The 22,397-nt window shown below is 39.6% G+C and overlaps 1 protein-coding gene across 1 annotated transcript in view; it reads right to left on the bottom strand.

Annotated features, from left to right (window-relative positions):
* Nucleotides 1-22,397, bottom strand: part of ELL2 (elongation factor for RNA polymerase II 2) — a 73,850-nt gene that overhangs the window by 4,147 nt on the left and 47,306 nt on the right. The window contains exons 4-10 of the mRNA XM_027545569.1: nt 21,502-21,665; nt 14,615-14,874; nt 11,470-11,594; nt 11,207-11,294; nt 8,720-9,287; nt 6,101-6,167; nt 2,320-2,491 (exon numbers count right to left, since the gene is read on the bottom strand). Of these exons, the coding sequence (XP_027401370.1) occupies nt 2,320-2,491; nt 6,101-6,167; nt 8,720-9,287; nt 11,207-11,294; nt 11,470-11,594; nt 14,615-14,874; nt 21,502-21,665 (1,444 nt within the window). The remainder of the gene's footprint in view (nt 1-2,319; nt 2,492-6,100; nt 6,168-8,719; nt 9,288-11,206; nt 11,295-11,469; nt 11,595-14,614; nt 14,875-21,501; nt 21,666-22,397) is intronic.

Genomic DNA, 22,397 nt, shown 5'->3' with positions numbered 1-22,397 from the left:
TATTAATGATGGAATTAATTTGGTATAGTCTTAAAGGAAGGCAGTTTAGCAATTGCCATTAAGATTGCAAATGCAAAACTGACTCAGCATTTATACTTCTTTCAGATTATTTGTACCTGAATGAAATGACACATGTTCAGGGCTACTTGCTACAGTGCTGTGTGTAAAGCAGAAGAAAGTAAACACGGTCTAAACATCCACTGGGAAGGCAATGGCACCCCACTCCAGTACTCTTGCCTGGAAAATCCCATGGATGGAGGAGCCTGGTAGGCTGCAGTCCATGGGGTCGAAGCCACCAGGCTCCCCCGTCCCTGGGATTCTCCAGGCAAGAACACTGGAGTGGGTTGCCATTTCCTTCTCCAATGCATGAAAGTAAAAAGTGAAAGCAAAGTCGCTCAGTTGTGTCCGACTCTTAGCGACCCCATAGACTGCAGCCTACCAGGCTCCTCCATCCATGGGATTTTCCAGGCAAGAGTACTGGAGTGGGGTGCCATTGCCTTCTCAGAAGGAATCCTAAGAGGCCATTAAAGATGAGGGGAGTGCTGTATGTGCTTACGTAAAAAAGTTCTCTAAGATACATGTTGGTCAATGAAAAAAGCAAAGTACAAACAGTTTTATATAGTTTGGTATCATTTGTTTATAAGGGAGAAACAAAATATTATGTTCTGAGAATTTTTAATGAAATCAGATAATGTAATAAAGTATCTCAACTTACTGGAACATAAGACAAGGGTGCATCTTATCGATGATGACATCTTAGGTTCAATTAAATATGGTATATTCGTGAATTTACTTGTGTATATCTTATAATCACACAGCCTTCTGAAAGAATACACCGGGAACTGGTAATATTGATTTCCTCGAGGGAGGATTATTGAGTTGCAAGGCAAGAGCTAACCTTTAAGTACCATATGACCTGGTATACTATGCATCTAAGCAGTTTCCAAATGCTTACATTTGTTCTGCACAGCTCTAATAATCTCACTCTATGGATGGGATTTTGAGTATTTTCAGGCAAGTAACCTTCCCAAGGTCATACAAGTAGAGCAGAGGTAGGAACCAAATGCAAGCCGCCTGGCTTCAGAGCTTGCTCCTAACCACTAAGCAATTCTTAGAATTACATTTTAGTTTAAATATAATTGTGGTACTCTAGTAAATAACTATATAGAAGGAAAAAAAAAAACCTCCTAACCACTGTATCACTCACTAACTTCTTGCACTCCCAACCACCCACTCCTCTGCAAAGTCTTCTATAACTTTAGGCAGCTTGTTTAAAAGATGGCCCACTAATAGATATAGTGAATCTCTAGGGCTTCCTTGATGGCTCAGCTGGTAAAGAATCTGCCTGCAATGCAGGAAACCTGGGTTCGATCCCTGGGTTGGGAAGATCCCCTGGAAAAGGGAAAAGTATTCAACTCCAGTATTCTGGCCTGGAGAATTTCATGAACTGAAGAGTTCATGGGGTTGCAAAGAGTTGGACACAACTGAGTGACTTTCACTTTCAGGGCATAGGTGCTTTTTCTTGTGTAGGTTCCTGCTGGAACAACAGTGGACTATGATGGAGACACCATTTGTGGCTGTGAAGTGCGACAAACTTATCTGTCCTACACAAGGAGGGGAACTCCCATTTATACCAGTCCTTTGGCTGAGGGCTCTAAGAACACTGTGGAGGCGGGTCAGGCTTCTCCTGCTCTGTGTCAGCTGTAGTAATATTACCACTTAAGGTAGGCAAGTGAGAATGGATTAATACCTGCTAACAAATGTCAGTAGTTGGACTAGCTGGAAGCACCCAGCTTTTCTTCACTTAAACCCCAAACCTGAGTGGTCTTAGGCTTCTTTTAATATTCTATGCCAGACTGAGGTTTAAAATAAATAAATTTACTCAAAATAGTAATTTTGGGAAATAGTATCAGATATAAGAACTATAGTCTGAGTAGGTAACGCAATCAAATATTTTGATGAATCCCAAATCCAGCTTTTTTTCCCCCTATTTAGTCATCTGTATTTTTTTTAGTACACTACATGTTATGTCACGGGAAGTACATGAGTATATATTATATATTTTATACATATTATATAAAAATAGTGATTTTTTTTTTACATTGGAGGAAATAGAGGCTCATCGTGTTACTTATTTTTAAGAACTGTTTCAAATATTTATTTTCCTAGCTAATTCTAAGTCAAAGCCAAAAGCTGCAGAGAGGCTGGTCTGTGAAAGGACCTGCTCTGAAGGCTAGCAGGACGTCTGGGGATGGGCAGGGCAGAGAAAGGAAGAAGGCAAAATATGAAGTCAGTCCACTGAGGAAAACATGTGTTTACCTGATACTCTTTTGAGCCTGGAGAAAGGCGTTTTCGCTGTGCATCCAGTTTGATAAATCTTCTAGCCACAGTCTCCATCCTGGCATGCAAGGCCCTATATTCATCATACTCAGCGTTGAAGTCATCCTTGTAATTCTGGCGTTGCTCATAGGAGACGATGGCAATATATTTTCTAATAAGACAAAAGGTAAATGGAGAGGAGCTGTAGAACAAACATGACGCACAATATTTAAGCCAAATATTTGGAAACCGCATCTGTGCGTTGTTCCCTAGGCTGAGTCCCATTCTACCACTGCTTGAAGCCTGCCACTCCTTCAAAGACCTTCCAGGTGAAACTATCCCATAGCAGAGTTTAAAAACCTCGGTGAAGGAGAGTAAATGTGAGAAAACAAAACAAAACCAAACCATGGTGGCAATGGAATCACAGCGCAACTAGGAGACAGCACTCACAGAGGCAGCTTCCTACAGCCTTCTGCACTCGAGATAACTGACTGCTGTGTTAGCGGCAGAGGCCAGCCCTCTGCTAGTCACGTGGAGAGCAGAGGGCTGGTGGGGGACCGCGAGCCAGAGAATGTCACACAGTCACCAAGGGCTGAAGGCAGAGCGCTCTCTAGACCCGCTGCTTTATGAGAGGCAGTCTCTGTCTTTGGCCTTGCACACCTGCTGCCAGCAAGGTGCCTCAGGCTGTTCCCTCTGCCTTTCCTCCCATTTCTGGCGAGGCAAACATAAAATACAAAAGGGGGATTGTTTTACCATTAAAAAAAAAAATAAGAGAGCAGGAAAAATAAAAAGGGGGGAAAAGGAATAATTCTCTAGTTCTTTTCAAACTTTTACTGCCATACTATGTGTAACAGAAAGCCAGTTTTATACTATCAGTTTATTTTCTTAATAGAAAGGCTACAAATATTTTACTTCAGGGTGTGAGTATCTCTAGGGACCTAGAGAATTAAAGTCATCTTCCCAGTGTCAGTCTGTTCAGTGGTGGTAAGTAAATCAATAATATTAAAGTTTATATCATTTGTGGATATGGGTCTTTGCAGTCTGTGCTCCTGTCATGGGATGCAAAATTCCCTTGATTTTTTGAGATAAAAACTGAGATTTTGAAGCAATTTCAGGCAGGAGCTTCAGGGTGCCCTGGGGGTACACATCTATTCTTTACTGAAGAAGATTTTGGGAGTTCAGTCCTCTCAAGAATGGTTTTAGACAATCTTATCAGTTTTGTTTAAAATGCAAAATAGCACAGATGTCTATTTGCAAATGTGAGAAAAGTGATGCAGTGAGCAACCTTAATGTCCTCATTAATATTTTTATTCCTGCTGAGTTAGACCGTGTGGAGGTTTAATTTTATAAGTGTAATTGAGACAGTGGTAGTATGCTGATTTAAAGCTGCCCTGCTAGTATACGTGCTATAAAAGGAACCTCACCAGCCAAGCAGGGAAGCTGTCCTCTCTAGAAAGGTTCCTGGGGATAAGCATTCATAAGCAAAACGGCTTAGCTGAAACTCAGGTTCCATTTGTTATATAAAACATTTATCCCCCTTTCTTCAAGGAGGCCATACCCCCCTTTTAATTTAATTACCCCCTTAGGGAAGAAAGTACCAAAGTGGCCAGCAGTTGTGTTGCTATTTTATAGAAGATTATTTGGTTATACTGACATTTTAATGAAAAGTATTTCATTATTTTTAATAAAAATTATTATGGTTCTGCAGTTGGCTCTTAATGTAGTGATGGAATAAAATGTTAAATACTTTGGATAAGTCACAACCACAGTCTTATTAAGAAGTGTTCATATTATAAAAAAATTAGGACTGTTGTGGTTCAGTATGAATTATTCAGAGGCTGGTCATTAAAGGTTTTATAGGATGTCCTTTTGGTTTCTTAAGAAACAGGTTTAAGTTCTATATTTTTAGTGATTTTTCTGAAATTTCATGCTTTATCACCATTTTAAGAAAATATGCAATATTTATATAAGATAGCTTTGGTTAAAATAAACTGCTTAAGTAAATTAAGCAATCATGGAGGTTATATATTTTCATGATTTTTAAAAGAACTAGAAAATGACAAACATACAGAAATGCACCGAGGCAGATATCTGCAGCAACCATCTGTAGATCAGTAAATTCGAAACAACTTATTAAGTACAGAATTAATTGCTTAAGTTGACAAAACACAGCCAACACTCGGAATACATGAGGGAACGGTTAGAATTACTTTTGAGTCTCCCCACATGATTTTGTCCTATGTAACAAATATACAGCAGTATTACCATTGTATAAGAGGAATTCAAAATCCGTCGAAAGAGAATGAGAGCACAGCACTGCAGCTGTTATTTGAGGGCACCACTTTTCACAAGATTTGAAAGGGAACGCATTTGGAGAGGTGACCCCCCACATCAGTGGAGCCAGGCACTGTCCCCCATCCATCCCTGACCGGGCCAACGCAGTGGCAGCAGCTTTTCCAACCGCCTCCCACCCTCCCCACCCCCCGGCCCCACCGGCCCCAAACACAGACTTTTAAGATGAAAGAGTATTCAGCATGGTTTCCTGGATTCCTTTTAGTTAAGAGATGATAACCGGCATTATCATTCCATGCTGTATCATTCCCAAATAAGTATAGCTTTCACCACTACTGTTATGCAAAGTAACACATTTTTAGTGTAAAATGTTTTCTACTCTGGAAATGAACGTTTCATTAGACACGGAGCACTAAACCGCATAGTTTAACTTTGCACACCATGAGATGCTACTGATAAAGAAAAAATGTTCATACAGCCCAGGTTCCATTTTCCAGTCTACATGTAAGCTATCTGTTAATTTTCTAAGCTACTAGTGAGTAAATCTGTGTGTTCTTTCACTCTCCATTTTTCTAGACTCTTGCAACTTAATTATTTTCTTCTTACAAAAGCCTTTGAGTCTGAAAAAATTATGTGTCCAAGTTATAATTTCTGTGATAACCAGTTATAAGAAAGTCCCCAGCTTAGCATTTAGCAACTTGTTGTCACAACAAGAAAAACATTATAACTAGTATTAGAGCGAAATGAGCAAATTTTACTGCTCTCTCCTCTTAATTTTATGGCACAGCTTTATTTAAATCAAAAGCCATCTATCTCTGCTGCTGCTGCTAAGTCGCTTCAGTCGTGTCCAACTCTGTGTGACCCCATAGACAGCAGCCCATCAGGCTCCGCCGTCCCTGGGATTCTCCAGGCAAGAAGACTGGAGTTGGACGCCATTTCCTTCTCCAATGCATGAAAGTGAAAAGTGAAAGTGAAGTCACTCAGTTGTGTCCGACTCTTAGCGACCCCATGGACTGCAGCCTTCCAGGCTCCTCTGTCCATGGGATTTTCCAGGCAAGAGTACTGGAGTGGGGTGCCATTGCCTTCTTTGTATTAACTGCAGAGGTTTAAGCACTTTATCAGTAATAAACTGTCCCTTTGGGGGCCCAAATGAATGACTGTGCACTGACAGACTGTCAGCTTTGAAGCGTAAGATCCCTGAAATCTTCCATAATCAAATGCTTGGCCTGGCCTCAGAACAAAGGACAGGCTTCTCTATACTTAAAGGCCACCGAGCAGAGCTCAGGGCAGGGGCAGGCACAACCTGCTGAAGCCGACAAGAGTGGACTGGGGACGAGCAGGCTTAATGGCAGCCTTTTTAATTGCAGGGGTGGCTCCAGGACTCTATTTCTGAACTTCTTACTGTTCTGATTTGCAAATTATGGGAAAAGAGTTTGCAAAGTTTCTAAAATTGAACAGTTCTCCCCCATTGGCAGACATTTAAACTTACATCAAATAATCTGGAAGTTCAATTGTTGAAGAAGGCTCCGTGGAGGCAGTGCAATCCTCTTTAACTCCTGCAAAGAAAAAAAAAAATTTTTTTTTCAAGCGTTCACCAAACAGTATGGTTACAAAATGCCTATAATTCTAAAATAGATCAGAAACATCTGGAACACTTTTCCTCAAATTCTATTCTTCCATCTCAATAAGCAACAGTGAGCAAGGAATACAATTGAGCACGAACAATAGAGGCCCTATGACCAGCGCCAGCAGAACCGACGCCAGGCATTGAAAGCACCCTGGCTACTGCAGTGTCTGCACAATAAAGGAATTCCATCTTAACCCAAGGTCAATCTTCTATTCTTTCCACAACAGTTGTGGCATCTGCCCAGCAATTCAAAGACTGTGGTGGCAGATGCAGCCAGACAATGGGAGATACAAACTTTATATCAACATCTACTTTTTGTAGGATTCAAATAAGGCAGATGAGATAATGAAGTCAGGTAGCAGAGTGCTTCAATCACTGTATTTTTGCTGCTATTCTTTTTGTATGCAGACAGTGCAATTGGGCAGAAGTCTTCCCATCATTTTAAAGTAATTTAAAATGTTATTAGTGAACAATTTACACTCCTCTAATCTCTAACCCTCATAGTACTACATGGGTTTTTTCTTACGAGGCCAAAATAAATAGATAAATCAAGTCAGTCACTCAGAATTACGCTGTGAATCCCTCAGTATTCCATTTGTTTGAATGTACCATTTCCAGAGGGTATGTTTAGATTTTTTATTAGGGTAATTTTTTTTATCATTCAAAGTAGAATTAAACTAGTAACTCAAACCCAAGCCCTGCCTGCTGGCAAAACATACATGTTCAATATAAAACAAGAGTGAGTATTTAATAATTTCTTGGTTTAATATTTTAAAGGACAAACCACACTAAACAAATTATGCAGACCTTGTGGACTTACTGTGTGTGCGTATCTGATTCAGGCTTAGGTAAAAGCTTGTTTTTACAACAGCCCGAGTCTTAAAGGAAAAGGCATTGAGTGCTTGTCACCTGGCTTTTCCTTTGCCGCAGACATCAGATAAATTTCAATGGGTGCAGAGCATGTGGGTCTGAATCGGTCCTCAGTTTATGATAATCTCGACTGGCTGGTCCATCCTTAGTGAAGGATTTAGAGACTAGGTCTGCTTCTCTCGGCTTCCAAGTGGGAAAATAGTCAAACTCTGCTGTAGGACTCATCGTTCTAGGATCCAGTCCTCCCAGCAGATGCCTTTGACTCAGGATTACCTTCTGATGGTGGGAAGTGTGGAGTGGAGCATACCCAGGAATCTGGCTCACTGAGCACAAAGTTTCATTATTCTCTTTTCTTTTCTTGATCTGGCAACTTCAAGTATGATAGTGTTTGAGGGAAAAAGCTTACAGCTGACTCTTGGGCTACTATACACTACCACGCTGATCTAAATATTTCAACAGCTATGCTTTGATGGGCAATATACTCAATCCACGTCAGTAAAGGCACTGAATCATACTATCCCCATAATCCAAGCTTCTCTCCTATGGTTAAAACAGTCAGTTAAATCTAAGTACCACAGGCTTTCAGTATTATGGGTGAATCACATAAAGATTAAACTCCTTAAAGTCTAGTCACTGAAGTACATTTTCTAAAGTTGTATTTTTCTGGGCAATTTTACCTTAGTTATGCTGGGTTTAAAACTGGTAGCAGTCCTAAATGATGAGCATGGATCTTCTCTATGCTGGTGTGTAAGACATTACGTTTTAAATATATGGACTAAGAGAAATCTAATTATGTCATTAGGTTTTAAAGATCGCTACACCTTAGGTAAGCAGTGTTTCTACCGACTAACTGTTCTTCAGAGGTAAAGCATGATTTTAGGCTTCTTTGGGTCTCTAGATATTTGACTTTTAAAGCTTCCAGAAATTTGAAATGGTTAAATTTATTAATAACAACTGATGTTAGTTTACTCAAACAATGTTCTCAAAATTGGGTGAGGGGGTGGAGAAAAAAACCCCAAATCTATCAAGCTAGTCACAAATAGCCTTGCACAAGACAAATTGCTTTCACTCTGAATGAAGATGATGCTATGGATCTCCACATGTAATTTTACCTCGCTTGTTTTATAAAGAATTTGACATTTCCCCTGTGCTATTATTAATTAAAGCAGGGTTGACCCTGTTTCTTTGGCAAAGAAGGAAATGAGTATTTTTATTGCTAATTGTGTGTCTGGTTAAATCAGTTCAAGAATGGCATATAATAGGTCTTGTTGAGGTTGCACAATACTGTGACAGCTCTGGAGAAGAGCAACAAAGTCCACCTTCTCAAAGTGGGTCCCTGGAGGACCAAAGGTCATTTTCAGTTGTCACCATCTTATTAATAAATACAGAAAACAATGGTTAATAGTTGGCTAAGAAGAGACAGAAAATGAATACTGTAAAATGGAAGAGAAAGAAACTTGCTCCAAAGGACAATACTAAAATTAATAACTAAACAGCAGGTCATTTGATAAAAAAGCATTACTAATTCTAAACAGCACACTCACATTCAGCACAGTCCCCTCTTCCTGTTCATTTAACCCACAGAGTTGGGTTTTTACAAATGCAAAATACCTTCATTGGAATCCGGATTGGAGTCATTCAGCTTGGCAATTTCCTCTTCTCTTTTAAGGTCCTCTTCCTTTTCCTCAATCATCTCAACGTCTTGCTTTTTTATTTGGTCCTTTTCCTTGTGTTTTTTAGATTTCTTCTTGGACTTTTTGTGAGACGAATGGTTTTCTTCCATAGGCTCTGGACACTTTAGTAGAACTGAACCAGGGGGTAAGGTTTCCAGAGAAGTCCTAGAGGTATATTTGTCTTGCTGGTCCTCATAGATACTACCATCTTGACTAAAACTGTCAACAGGTAGGTCTTGAGTCCCCCGGCCTTCTGGAGTGCTAGGGGAATTGGAGTTAGAATTTACAGTCTGAGGCGGGTTGGAGACAGGCAGGTGGGTTGAAGGCAGCGGTGGAGGCGAGGGGATGGCAGCGGCTGCAGGGGGTGGCGGGAGGCCTGCAGCGGATTTTTCACTGGTGGGATTCAAATGGCCGTTTAATGTTGGCGGCACTCTATTTGTCAGGTGAGATATTCGAGCCTTTTTATTCATTAAAGGATCAATGAAATCTGAATCCAAAAGCCGTTTCTAGGGATGGTGGTGAGGGGGAAACAGAGAAGAAAAAAAAAAAAAAAATGAGCCGGTTTGCACTAAAATGTAATACATGTGTCACTCGTTACCATATGAACTGAGTAATTTTATTCATACTTAAATTTATAACCAATTTAAATTCATCACCAGCATCGTGTTAACTATTCTCTGAGCTTAAGGCACAACCTACAATAAGTTTCATGTCTGGTGTAAAAAAACCAGAATCTGGAAAATATGTTTTTTTTTTAAATTTATTTATTTTTTTGACTGCACTGGGTCTTAGTTAGGGTATGTGGGATCTAGTTGCCTGACCAGGGATCAAACCTGGACCCCCTGCATTGGGAGCATGGAGACTTAGCCACTGGAACACCAGGGAAGGCCCCCCTAACATGTTTCTTGAAGAGATACATCAGATTATACTTTCTGATCATGCAACCCCACCGTCAATTCCTTGAGAGACTGCTGCTGCTGCTGCTAAGTCGATTCAGTCATGTCCAACTCTGTGTGACCCCATAGACGGCAGCCCACCAGGCTCCTCTGTCCCTGGGATTCTCCAGGCAAGAACACTGGAGTGGGTTGCCATTTCCTTCTCTAATGCATGAGAATGAAAAGTTAAAGTGAAGTCGCTCAGTCATGTCCGACTTTTTTTGACCCCATGGATTGTAGCCTACCAGGCTCCTCCATCCATGGGATTTTCCAGGCAAAAGTACTGGAGTGGGTTGCCATTTCCTTCTCCACTTGAGAGACTAGGCCAATTTATGTGGATTATATCACTCAGGAAGTGTATTAAATAGAGGTGGCCTCCTCCTTCTGCTGGCCACAGCTGACCTACTTATATTCAGTGAGAACCTCCTCTGAATATAACCAACCATTATTGGTTGTCAGAATCAACAGGGGAAGGAACAGGGCAACAAGCCTACATTTATTTGATCTCTTTGAATGTGCTAAGATGCTGCAGTTACAAATATTTTGGCTGTTACTTATTATTTCCCCTGTCTTAAGATGGGAACAACCAGCACCTTCAAAATAGTTTCTCAATCAATCTCTATCATTGCTGAAATACTATCCACTTCCTCCCTGGCCCCCCTTAAATATATCTCTTCACTGGATTAAAAGATAAGTCTAAACAACTGGTACATAAAAATAATATAAAGTCATGTTAATATCATCCTAATCCAGCAACAAAAATAACAGAATTTAAAATAAAAAGGCAAGTCAGAGAGTTGATCCCCACTTCTGTCCCATCTCCCTAAGCCTCAGGAGAGGGGTTCAGGGACAGGAGCACTCTGTCTACAGCACTGGGGGAGACAGGTCGGTCTCACCACTAGTCCCAGAGACCTGAGAGCGTTCGAGGTGGTCTGAGAACCAGGTGGGCTTGAACTCTTACGCTGCTCAGGATCTCCACATCTTCTTCCAACTGAATCTTTTGGGGGAAACTCTAAGCTGGAATGGAGTCTAACTGGAATAGTCTGATTGGGATCTAGTCAAAAAGTGCTTTGAGAAAACATATATGGGAATGGCAGAACTTTTTATTTGCTTATATATTCAATTTTCTCTATAATCTAAGACTTGATATGAGGCTGAATAAATATTGTCTTCTAGTTAGTGATTAAATGGAAAAGTAGATAATCTCAACAAAATGAAAACTTAAAGAACCGAATAGCAAGGTAGACATTAAGTACCTTAATGACAAATAGTGCTATGTAGTGGCAAAGAGTTCTGGGTTGGGAGCTGGGATCTGAATTCTAGAGTGAGAGCTCTGTCTGAGCTAGTCACAACTTGCTATGTGACTTTGGGTAGGGAGGCTATATAGCTTTTTCTGGGTCTAATTTCTCTTACGTGTAAATCAGACAACCTGAAAAAAATGGTACCTAAAGTCCATTTCAGGGCTATGATTATATAAGTTTATGCAATACCTGAGGAGAAGATGCAGTGTCTCTACTAGAACATACAGGAGATTCTGAACGGCTGGTGCTGGCAGCATTCTGAGATGGGTTTAATTTTCTGTAAAGCATACACATGTCCCAGTTAGGGAGACAGTTTTCAAATGTTCATGATAGAAAGCCTACCCTTGCTTCTTTTTTTGCATCTCAACCCTAAACTAACAATGACTAAAATAATTACTTATTTGCATCATTTTTAAAGGCAGGGGGAAAAAAAAAAAAAAAAAAGAACTTACCTTGAGAGCACTGACTCTAATGACCGTCTGTCTATTTCATTGTATCCAGGCCAGTCTCTTTGAAGTTCTTTAAAAACATAATCCTTTAAGGTGTATGAGAGGTCCTTAGGATTCAGATTGGCTACCTGGAACATGGTGTGAAAACAGAACATTAGATCTTTTTGCGATTTCCTAGCCTAAAACAGGCAATCTTTTGGATTTATACTGAAAATAACTATACCAAATGGCTCCAAAGGGACTGCTAGCTTTGCATATGCCAGATCTCAATAAATACTATTTGACTTCACTTGGGGAATTAAATAAAACTTTATATGCATATTTTTTTTTTTTCCTGGATGGCTGCTGTATGTTAAATAGTAATTATACCATTACGCAAAAAGTGGAGGAAGGTTTTTTTTTTAATAATTTTTTTTTCCTAGTCAAAGGAATCTAAGACAGTTTTCTTAACAACTTTGTTATTTATTTCTGGCTATAACTCCATTGGGGCTTTCCAGGTGGCTCAGTGGTAAAGAATCCACCTGCCAACGCAGGAGATGCTGTTCCATCCCTAGGTTGGAAAAATTCCCTGGAGAAGGAAATGGCAACCCACTCCAGAATCCTTGCCTGGAAATCCCATAGTCAGAGGAGCCTGGCAGGCTAGTCTGTGGGGTTGCAAAAGATTTAGGACTTAGCAACTATACAACATTAACTCCATTACTTTTGAGTCACCATACAAGTCCCTGACCACTTGTGTTAAGTAGAAATCAAACAGTGACTATATGCTGGTTTACAAAACTTTCCCTTCAGTAATCAACAGAAATTATCTTCATAAATAGTATCAGTTCTGATGATCTTTTTTAAAATTTAAATTTATTTAATTGAAGGCTAATTACTTTATAATATTGTATTGGTTTTGCCATACATCAACATGAATCCTCTACAGGTGTACACGTGTTCCCTATCCTGAACCAGTTCTGATGATCTTGTGTGTCATCTTCTTAGCTTGCTAAGCTTGCTCCTTATAGCTGCCAGTTCTCCTGAAGAACCACTTTTTCAAAATCCTTGAAATTCCCCCAAACCAATAAATGGAAACAGAAACCAAAACAACCCCCAAATTACTGTTTTTAGTCAGCCAGTTTATTTGCAAGTGTAATCTTTTCCTACAATTCCTTGTGTGCCCAAGCCCAGGCTCCATTAACAACATAAATGTATGGATTCAGGGGCTGAACCAAGAGTCATTTCCAAGGCTGGCAGAGAGGTATTCTTTTATTTTCCTACTGGAATGGTCTTTTTAAATAACTTTACTTCTTTCCATGTCTTTTAAAAGTACTATAAATTATAATAGATATTTTATGCTTTTCTCACAGCTCAGCTGAATATTAACAATGTTGATATACAGTAGAAAACAATAGGCTTCTCTTAAAATTTAAAAATAAATTAAAATGAGATACAACCAGATTTCTCAAAGTGAAATAAATACAATGATTTTACAATCTACATTCTGCTAGCTCCTAATTTATAACTCCAGCTTCAGTTGCCCTCTGGCCCAGACCCTTACATGTAACTACCTACTGAATATCCGTCTCCATTTGGGTATGTCTAACAGACATCTTCCAAAGAGAGGGCATGTAGACAGGACTCCTGACCCCCCTGCACACAGGCGTTCCTTTTCCTTCACTCCCTATCTCAGTCAGTGGCTCAGGATCCATTCAGTTGCTCCATTTTGTTGTTCTGGGGCAAAGTCCAAGAACTGACATTTTTGAAAAAGCTCCCTAAGGGATTCTAATCTGCAGCTAGGACTATGCTGCGGATCTAGACTATGCTCAAGATTCTATCAGATAGTCAGCAGTAACGGCACTCATGTCTCACTTGCTCAGGAAGTAAGTACACCTACATTTAAAAATTATATACACATACACGATCACATGACCACTGACGCACATCAGTAGCAGCCTCTCTGTGAACTGCCTCTGCCATCATTTTGTTCGCTCATCCTCTAACCTAGGAGGTAATTTACAACCTTTCTGAAAGTTCAGCCACAAATTATTTGATGACTTATAACCTGAACCTCCCTCCTTCTCTAAACAAAAAACTGAACACACATAACTATACCTTTATCCTCATTCATTCTTTCATCCTGTCTCTTGAGCTCTTAAAACTGCTATGTGACAGATGGATTTAAATTAAGTGTTTTCAAAAAGTACTCAAATGACTTAATAAGATTGTTGAGATTGCTCAAGATATCTTGGGGACTGGTTAACCCAGAACTGAAGATTATGATTTTACTCTTTCATGACATTTAGTATCATGATATGAATACAAGAGAAAACAGATAAAAAATAGACTTAAAAAATGTTATTCCTTGAATAATAGATGGAAACCTGAAGGTGTATTTTATTTTTTAAAGATGAAATTTAAGAACTTTGAAAATGTTACTGCTTTAGAAAAAAAGAAAGCAGACTGTGATTTATAGTGGATTTGAATGCTAACCAACATTTATGACCCAAAATCATTTTGAAAAATACAGGAAGTTAGAGCCTGAAGAACTGTTGACTTTAACAAAAGTAATGACCTACATTTATACATAAGCTTGTTATTTTATGGTAACTGATCAGAGCTAATACTTAACACATTCATATCCTTTAATGAAGACAGGTGACTGATGTCAGCATATCCAATGGTAGAAAAAGGCCGAGTATTACAGACAGAAAGAGCATGCAGGGTAAGACATTCACAATTATTTAGTAAGTAAAAATATTCTAGTTTATACCAACCAAAGACCAATAAAATACACTGTATAACTTCACCTACATAAACCAGGAAAAAGTATGGCAACAGTTTAGTACATTCAGTACTAAGAGCAGACAGCAAAAACTTATTTTTTTTTTTAATGGACTTTCAAGCAAAATTTGTTTAATCCAAATGAAGATAAGGACTTGAAACTTTTTTCCGATCGTTCAGAAGCCTCTAACTTATAAAACCTAGTGTAACTGTTCAGTTAGTTTTTCATTAAATGTTTAAACCAAGATGAATTTAAGCTAATGTTCATATACCATTGATCAAAACGATCCTGAAATTTCTCTAACTCGATAATAATAACAAGCCTTCTTAAATGAACTCCCCAACAAGACGGTGGGCAGACGGAACTCTCTCCAGCTCTCCTCACCTGCTGCAGAACTGCTCCAAGGGAGTTTTTGTCTTTCTGATTGACACCGTCTTTCTGCAGTCGGGCCAGCAGCTCAGGTTTCTTATAGGCCTTCAGTGCCAGCAAGTGAATCACCCTGTCCCGATACGGCCGCTGAGAGACACTGTTGCTGCCGTGTGTCTTGCGAATTGTATTTGCAGGGTTCATGGGGGTTGACCTTTTCCTTTCAGGCACTGCATCTGAAACAGCTTGAGGAGCTTTCCGAATTTGCACTCTTTTCCCTAAAGTCCAGCAGAAATGACATTGTTAACACACTTGCAGGCAGTAACATCATGAGCATCTCAACTTCCATGACTGATTTAGGCATCTTTTCATTTCTGAAAGGAATAAAGACCTCATATTTCAGCTTTTGTTTTATAGAAAGATATGCAAACTGAAAGCATTCTGAATAAATGGCCTAAAATATAGATTTGGAATTTTCTGATAGAATCATTTATTGGAAAAAATAAAACTTATAGAAGCATTTTGGCCACTTAGCTACACATGGATAATAACTAGTGACACACACCATAGCAACACACTGGACATTTTAAGGCTGTAGGCATTTGATGTTAGGTGAAAATAATTTCCATATTCACCTGTGCTACTTACAGAACTTAAACCTACATGTTGTATGTCGTTTCTTTCAGACATGAATACAACGAACATGCTAAATGTGGAAAATATCTGTTTGTCTCACTAACGACGTACTCTCAGCTGAGCTCAGTCATTAGCTTAATTTCAGATTCAGAAGCCATGAAGAGAAGAGGCAGTCATAATTTGGGGTCAACCTTCACCAGGGTATTCACAAGCGATACTGCTTTTCAACAGAGCACAACAAACTCTGAGTCAAAAAACAAACAAAACCAACCAACCAACAACACAGTCTCAGCAGGCCAGACAATCAGATCCCTTCTCTGTGGTGCTGAGACTACCCAGGTGAGTTAGAGGAGTGGAGCGGTAAGAGGAGGCCCTCACCCCAGTTCTGCACAGGCCAGTGCCATGCACACAATCAACTCACTGTTTGCTTAAACTTGACAGTGACAAGTGTTTGGCAAGCGGCTGCTTCTAGAAAATACTGTGGGCTATGTGGATTCTACATGTGGGTGAAGCCATCAGGACATGGCTGGTCACTGATAACACCTGGTGACCATTCCTTGCAGAAGAAACAGAAATGAGAATGAAACTGGACTGACCCTCACTTTATGATTTCTGAGGTGAAATCTGAGTTCATTACAAAAGCCTCCAACTCTATGCCCTTGGGTTAAAGAGAAGGAAGAACTGGTAATGACAGCCAACGTGGAGCCACTGCACTAGGGATAATACTAGCAACTAGAAACAATGGAGAAGCAAGAGCAGTCTCTCCTGTGCTGTGACCATGGGTGAGAGCTGCGTGGGGCAGGAACTGTACTGAAGAGCAGTCCTGTCCATGCTGGGTCTTCACGGCCTGGCCAGAGGGGCTGTTTATTTGCTGTAATCCTACCTAAAGGAAAAAGAATGATCTCACTGGCTCTTACATTTCTTTACAATCTGGACATCACCAATTGTATATATCAGATCAAAATACTGACCAACAAAGGAACCAACATTAAAGGGTCACTGCCCAGGGATAAGAGAAGCTATTAAATTAAGGTACAATTAGTTTTGGAGGTGGATTTAGATCTGGTTTCTGTATTTTTCTTCAGAGATAGTTAGATCAGTGTCAGATGTGCAGGGAACTAATATTTATCTTGCACCAATTACGGGATGAGAGTGGGGCATTGTGCTAAGAACTTTACACATATAATATAGTCTCACAGTTAACTTGATGAGGTAGGCCTTGGTCCCATTTCACAGATGAGAAAAGTAGAGTTTCAATGGGATAAGCTCAAAGAGTAAAGTGCTCATTTAGTATTTGCAAGTTTCTGTGATTAATACCCAAGGTTTCCTACTTGTACTTCTTTTATTGGAAAGTTTTTACGAACAAATGCCCAATGTCTGTTCTTGATTCATGTTGGGCTGCCAGCTTCCTGTAGACGAAGCTCTGGCTGCTTTGTCAATCAGATTTTGATGGCTCACAAAATGAACTGACCAGCAGAGTATCAAAGAGAATGATAGCAAGAGAACAAGCAGATGGCAGAGAAGCAGAATCAAGGTGGCCTGTCCTGTGTTTTCCCACATTACCAGGCTGCCCGAGTTTGAAGACACGTTGAAATTTCTAATATGGCAACTACAAACCTTCCAACCCACCACTTCTCAGTTCCAACAGTGTTAGCAAATAGCACTATTCCTTGAAATTTTAATAGGAATTTGTGGAAAGAAAGAATAAAGGTCAGGCAAGTTTAGGAAATGATATAAATTCCACACTCCCCTCCCCCTTGAAACCTGCTTAACTTCCACTTCCCCAAACCAAGCTGACTGTGGATCCCTTTCCCACACTCTCTGGGGAGGGGGAGGGGTGAAGGATGGTTTTTAGCTAACTCATACTACCATGACTGGTGATTTAGAATGAATTCAGGCTAGCAAGGAAGGTAAATAGAAATGAAAACAAAAACAGGACTATCACTGTGTCGCAGGCTGCCCGACCTCTTCTGTAGGTCTGACCAACCTCTGGTCCCCGGTCTCAGGAGAGCCCCCAAGGTCTCCTGAGTTTACCCCACCCTCCCTGACGTGGACAGAGGGCAGCCAAATAAGGCAGGCTCACTGTGACCTTAAGAGGGGTCTAAGTATGATGTCTGGCAAGAAATTAGGATCTGGTTAGGGATACGACTGCCTTGGAGTCTCAGCTGGGATGGAATGCTAGACTATCATCAGTCCATGAGTCTCCTACCTGCAGAACACTCACTTCACCTTTACCTCATTTTAAATAGCCAGTCACAGGGTAACCTATTTCTTTCAAATGATTAAAGAAGAATGGAGCCACACTGGGCCACGGGGTTTTACACAAAAGTCACTGGCTCCCCACCTCCCCATCAGTTTGTGCCAATTTAACCAGGAAGGAGTCCTCTGATTTAAGGGAAGACAGGCTACAGACGAAGAAAACATCGGTATTGTATGTATGCAATTAGAGAATTGAGATGCTAAAGTTAAAAAAGAAAATAAAATAAAATAAAATAGAGCAGGAAAATGTCAGGTTCAAAGTGGGCAGAAGAAAGGCTTTATTTTTATTTTCTTACATTTGCCTCAGAAAAGTCCTTTTAATAAAGCCCATGGGAGAACCTAATTCTCTTCCCAGACCCAACTGCTAATCAATTCCCTGGGCTCCTTATATAAACAGCAGCAGCAGGTCCGACAGAGTTGGGTAATCTGGGACTAAATCTGAACTGTTTTGTTTCCTAACAAGGAGTCCACTTCCAGCTTCTCCATTTAATACGCTGGTGATAGGATTTATCCCTTTAATGACTCTGAGTAAACCATCTGAAAGGAAGATGTTAAAGCAGGCCCTCCGAAGGAGAGCAGGGACAGCAGCTGTCTTCTGCAGTTGTTTTTCTTTTCTGTGGAACCTAACCAGAAACCCTGGCAACACCAACCTGAGGCTTTAATAAAAACACTGGCAGGACCTTGACAGTGGTGTGACACTGTCATGGTTAAATACATGATCTACTGCAGGGGAAACCATTTCCACTACTTAGCATTTGGGATCACTTCTTCAAAAGGTTTACTATTAAAACATATGTAAACCTCAGTCACAGAATGCTGGAACGACAAAGGACCTTAGATGCTAACCTAAGTTCAAAACCCTTTATTTAGTATTTGAGAAAATTAAGGTCTCCATGTTAAATGATTTTGTCCAAAGTCACTCAAATAGGTACTAACATCAAAAACAAGGAGGATGGGAGCAGAAGTTGAAAAGACTGGAAAAAGGATCTTAGAAATTACATTGGTTGGGTTATTTAATATACCTAAATAACTAGCATACTTACAAATTTATGATTCAATACATTTCCAGAATTTAGATAGGAGTCAGTGAGCAGACATAAGATCCTGGTAAACTAGAGGTGATAAGTGTTTCGTTTTAAACAAAGGGGAAGGATCATAACAAAACAACAGTGCTCATCAATGATATAAATGGCATGACTACAACTGGACATAGTACTGACAAAAGGATAACCATATTTTCTAGGTTAACGCTTCTGTTCCTTTCCAGGCAAACAGGCTTTGCTTTTTTCTCTGCAGCCCACTGGAGGGTCATAGAAGCTCATGTTCCTGGTTGCCTAGGCTAGCTGAGCCCTAGGAGCTCAGCCTTCCTTCCCTGAAGCTGGGCTTGTGCCCTAATTCAACTGTCAGAGGCCTGGCACGATGCCATCACAACCCACAGTGACGCCAGCGTTATTTCTATTTGTCTTCTACCCAGCTGACACTATTAAAAGAAACCTTGTTCTACAGGGGCTTCTAAGCTGCCAGAGGTCAACTTCTGTTATCATCTCATAAGATAAATTCAATTATGAACTAAAGAGGTACCTCCTATTGTCTTATGAAAAAAGCCACAACTTGTTAATGAGGCCAAGCTCCTGGTTTTCCTATTTGCTGATACCAACAGCTTCATGGTGAAATGGAGAGGCAATGATTACCCACCTCCGAGGGTGACTGTGAGCTTAGATGACTGACTACGTGGACAGTGCTAACCAGTCCCTTGTGCATCAGAAGCGCCCGTTAAGTGCTGAGTAATGTTAGTACTGAAGGGTGACAGACAAGCATTTTACAGAGCGGAGTGAGTCAGTTTTGAGATACTGGAAAAAGCAGGAGGATACAAACTGAGCTGCCTGGAAGGAAAGACACATGGTAAGGGCCTGGTCCTGACAGAATTAAAAGAAAAAGATGAAAACATGCCATAATACAGAGGAGTAAAAAAATAAAAAACAAATACAGTAGAGCCAACTGGAGTCTTTTGCTCTACTGTACACAGAACTGGTCAGTCCCTTTTTTTTCTTTTCTTAAGGGTAGCATGTGCAGTTTTGAGTTCTGAGGTGAAGAACTGGAGGCAGTCCAGAGGAGAGCAATAAGAATAATTAAAGGGTTGGGATGCGGGCCATATTAAGAAAAGTTAAAAGGAGCTGGGGTTATTTGACTTAGAGAATAAAGGGCTGAGGAGGTTAATGACAAGACTGAAGACCAGAGAACACTGTGCTGTGATGGTGTAGCCCAGGGCGCTGAGGAGAAGGCTAACAGAGCACTGGGTTGGCAGAGATCGCCACCGGGGGGAACGTATGTGTCCTCGTCTCCACAGGACAGAGATGTAATCTGGTTCAGAAGTTTAGATAACCTCAAATTCTATGTGGTCACTCTAAAAAATGTATATAAATTATTGGAAGTGCCAATAAGAAACCCTGCAAGTTTCAAAAGTCCCACACCATTAGGGCAACTAGGTCTGTGTGACTCGGGGTGTTGAAAAGTCTGTGTTGTGTAAGCTGTGAATGAACTGTACCAACCCTACAAAACAAACAAAAACACACGGACACAGGGTACACCCAAGATCTTTCCCTGGAAAAGTACAGTGATCACTGCCAATTTTCAAAAGTAAATCAAGGTGGAGGTTTTCTACTGGTTATACTGGGAAGAAAAAATAACCATTTTGATGGCTTGAGTCTTCTATTCCTTTGTCAAACATACCAGTTTACCTCATGTTTTATAAATTGGTAGTGTTGGACAGAGTTAAAAAACACTCTCAAAGCAATAGAGACAGTAAATTCATACCTTGCACTTAAATTTAAGTGCAGATCTTGTACATTTTAGAAACAATTTGAGATTTAGCTTACTAAAGTTAATTAGGTTACTTGTAAGAAGAAAGAGAGGAGGTTGGAAGTTGTTACCTTATCAGGTAGGAAAGAGAAGATGAAAAATCTCATTGCTTGTAACTTACTGGGCAAGGAACTGGGCCCCATGGGTACAGATACCTGGGGAAGCCATGAATTGTTGTTAAACCAAACTAAATGTATCTAAGCTAAGCACCAAGTCCCAGGAGCACTGGCTCTGTTCCAAAGAAATACTTACTAAGGATACTAGTGGAGCTTCTCAAAGCTGAATGCATTGTAACTCGTGCAGCAATGGGCAAATAGAGAAGTAAAATCATACAAAACCGTAGAAAGATGTTGATTAAGGATTTGGTTATTCAAGAGACTTTTTGTGAGCATTTATGTTTTCAAACTAATATCCTTTCATCATTTACTATCCAGTGACTTGTGTTATTAAACTAGCCATGGCCTCGTAGAGCTTATCCTCACTCTGGGTAATTCTATTACTACTGTTAATAGGCTCGTAAAGGAGAGACTCTTCTGGCTGGTCTGGTCTTCCCTTTGATCTGAGGGATACTTGAGTGAGCTGATAAAAATGAAGGGAGTGGGGCAGTCTCTTAATTAATGAAGAGATGAGGATTCATAATTGAGATGATATCACAATAGAATCATTATACTAACTAATGCTTGGCTATAAACACATTTTATACTTTTGTAATAAAAATTCCTTGTGCAAAGATCCTTTGACTCTAATAGAAAACTGGAAAGTTCTACTAATAGAATTTACTATAAAAAAATAACTCCACACAAGTGCAAAATAAGAACCATACTGTCCACCACTGAAATTACATCATCCAGTGACAAACACAGCAGTACCACTATCACAGTCTTACATAATAAAGTAACTTGACCAGATCCCCAATACTGTAAAGTAATAATAAATAGCCAATAGAAGATTTGGGATTTATAAAAGAAGTAAAATTTCCATCTATTCCATCAGCAGTATGAAGAGGACAAATGACTTTTGACCATGTTTTTAAAAATATTCTCAGTACTAATTTCTGTGTTTTCATTAAGTTAATATTACCAATATTTACCTATAGTGATCTTGAATTATTCCAATCAATCAGCAAGAAGGAGAAATATATCTATACCAACCTACATATGGTCCACCAGGTTTGATAACTTTTGTGCTTCGGTTGCGGGATTCCTCCTCTGCCTGGGTCATTCTTTCTCGTGTCATCTGATACGAGTCATTTGTTGCACACACCGTAATTTTATCTTGTATAAATCCCAGGCAATTGAGCTGGGAGGCTCCAGAGCTGTCAGGTAAGATGGTGGCTTGTTAGAGATGTCCCACATTTTGCACAATAAAGGCAAGCAGGAATTGTATAATTCTACAATCAGCAGCTTTAATAATAACTTTAAAATTCAAAATAACTAATATTAATCATTTTAAAATGTAAAGCTTATTTTAAAACTTTTAAGTTTCTTTTCTTCATTTCCTATCACGTATTTTTCCCCCCCTCTGGATAGAATGGGTGAAATGAACTCTCAGAGACTAAATCTATGAAATTTCGGGGAAAAAAATGAAACAAAACAGTATTTGGAGTGAAGACCAGGGTCCTGATGGGCACTGAAGTTCTACTTCATTTTTAAAAGAATTATCTACTACTGATGTGAGAAATGTTAAAAGCTTACTTTTAATGGAACCATAATGTGTATGCTTTAGCACTGACTAGCTGAAACAGATCCACCATAATAATTCCTTTTATTTTTAATAAGATTAGATTAATTTTGAGGCAAAAATACTGCCAAATATCATAGTTTGTTACTATTTATCAAAATACCCTAAACATTTGTAACTTTATATTTACATTTTTTTTACATTGTTAAATGTCTATAAGATAATCTGTTGATATAGCATATATGAAAAAAACACTAGACAAGAGATTTTTGCAGAAATATTTTAAAAAAAGAAACCTTTTGGTTAAACAATCACAAATACTAATGCTGGCCAGGAAGACAGTTCTGTATTCAAAGTATCATGCTGT

Source organism: Bos indicus x Bos taurus, chromosome 7 (genome assembly GCF_003369695.1).
Source record: "Bos indicus x Bos taurus breed Angus x Brahman F1 hybrid chromosome 7, Bos_hybrid_MaternalHap_v2.0, whole genome shotgun sequence".
In the NCBI taxonomy this organism is placed as follows: Eukaryota; Metazoa; Chordata; class Mammalia; order Artiodactyla; family Bovidae; genus Bos; species Bos indicus x Bos taurus.
This window is presented reverse-complemented; position numbering and strand designations above follow the sequence as displayed.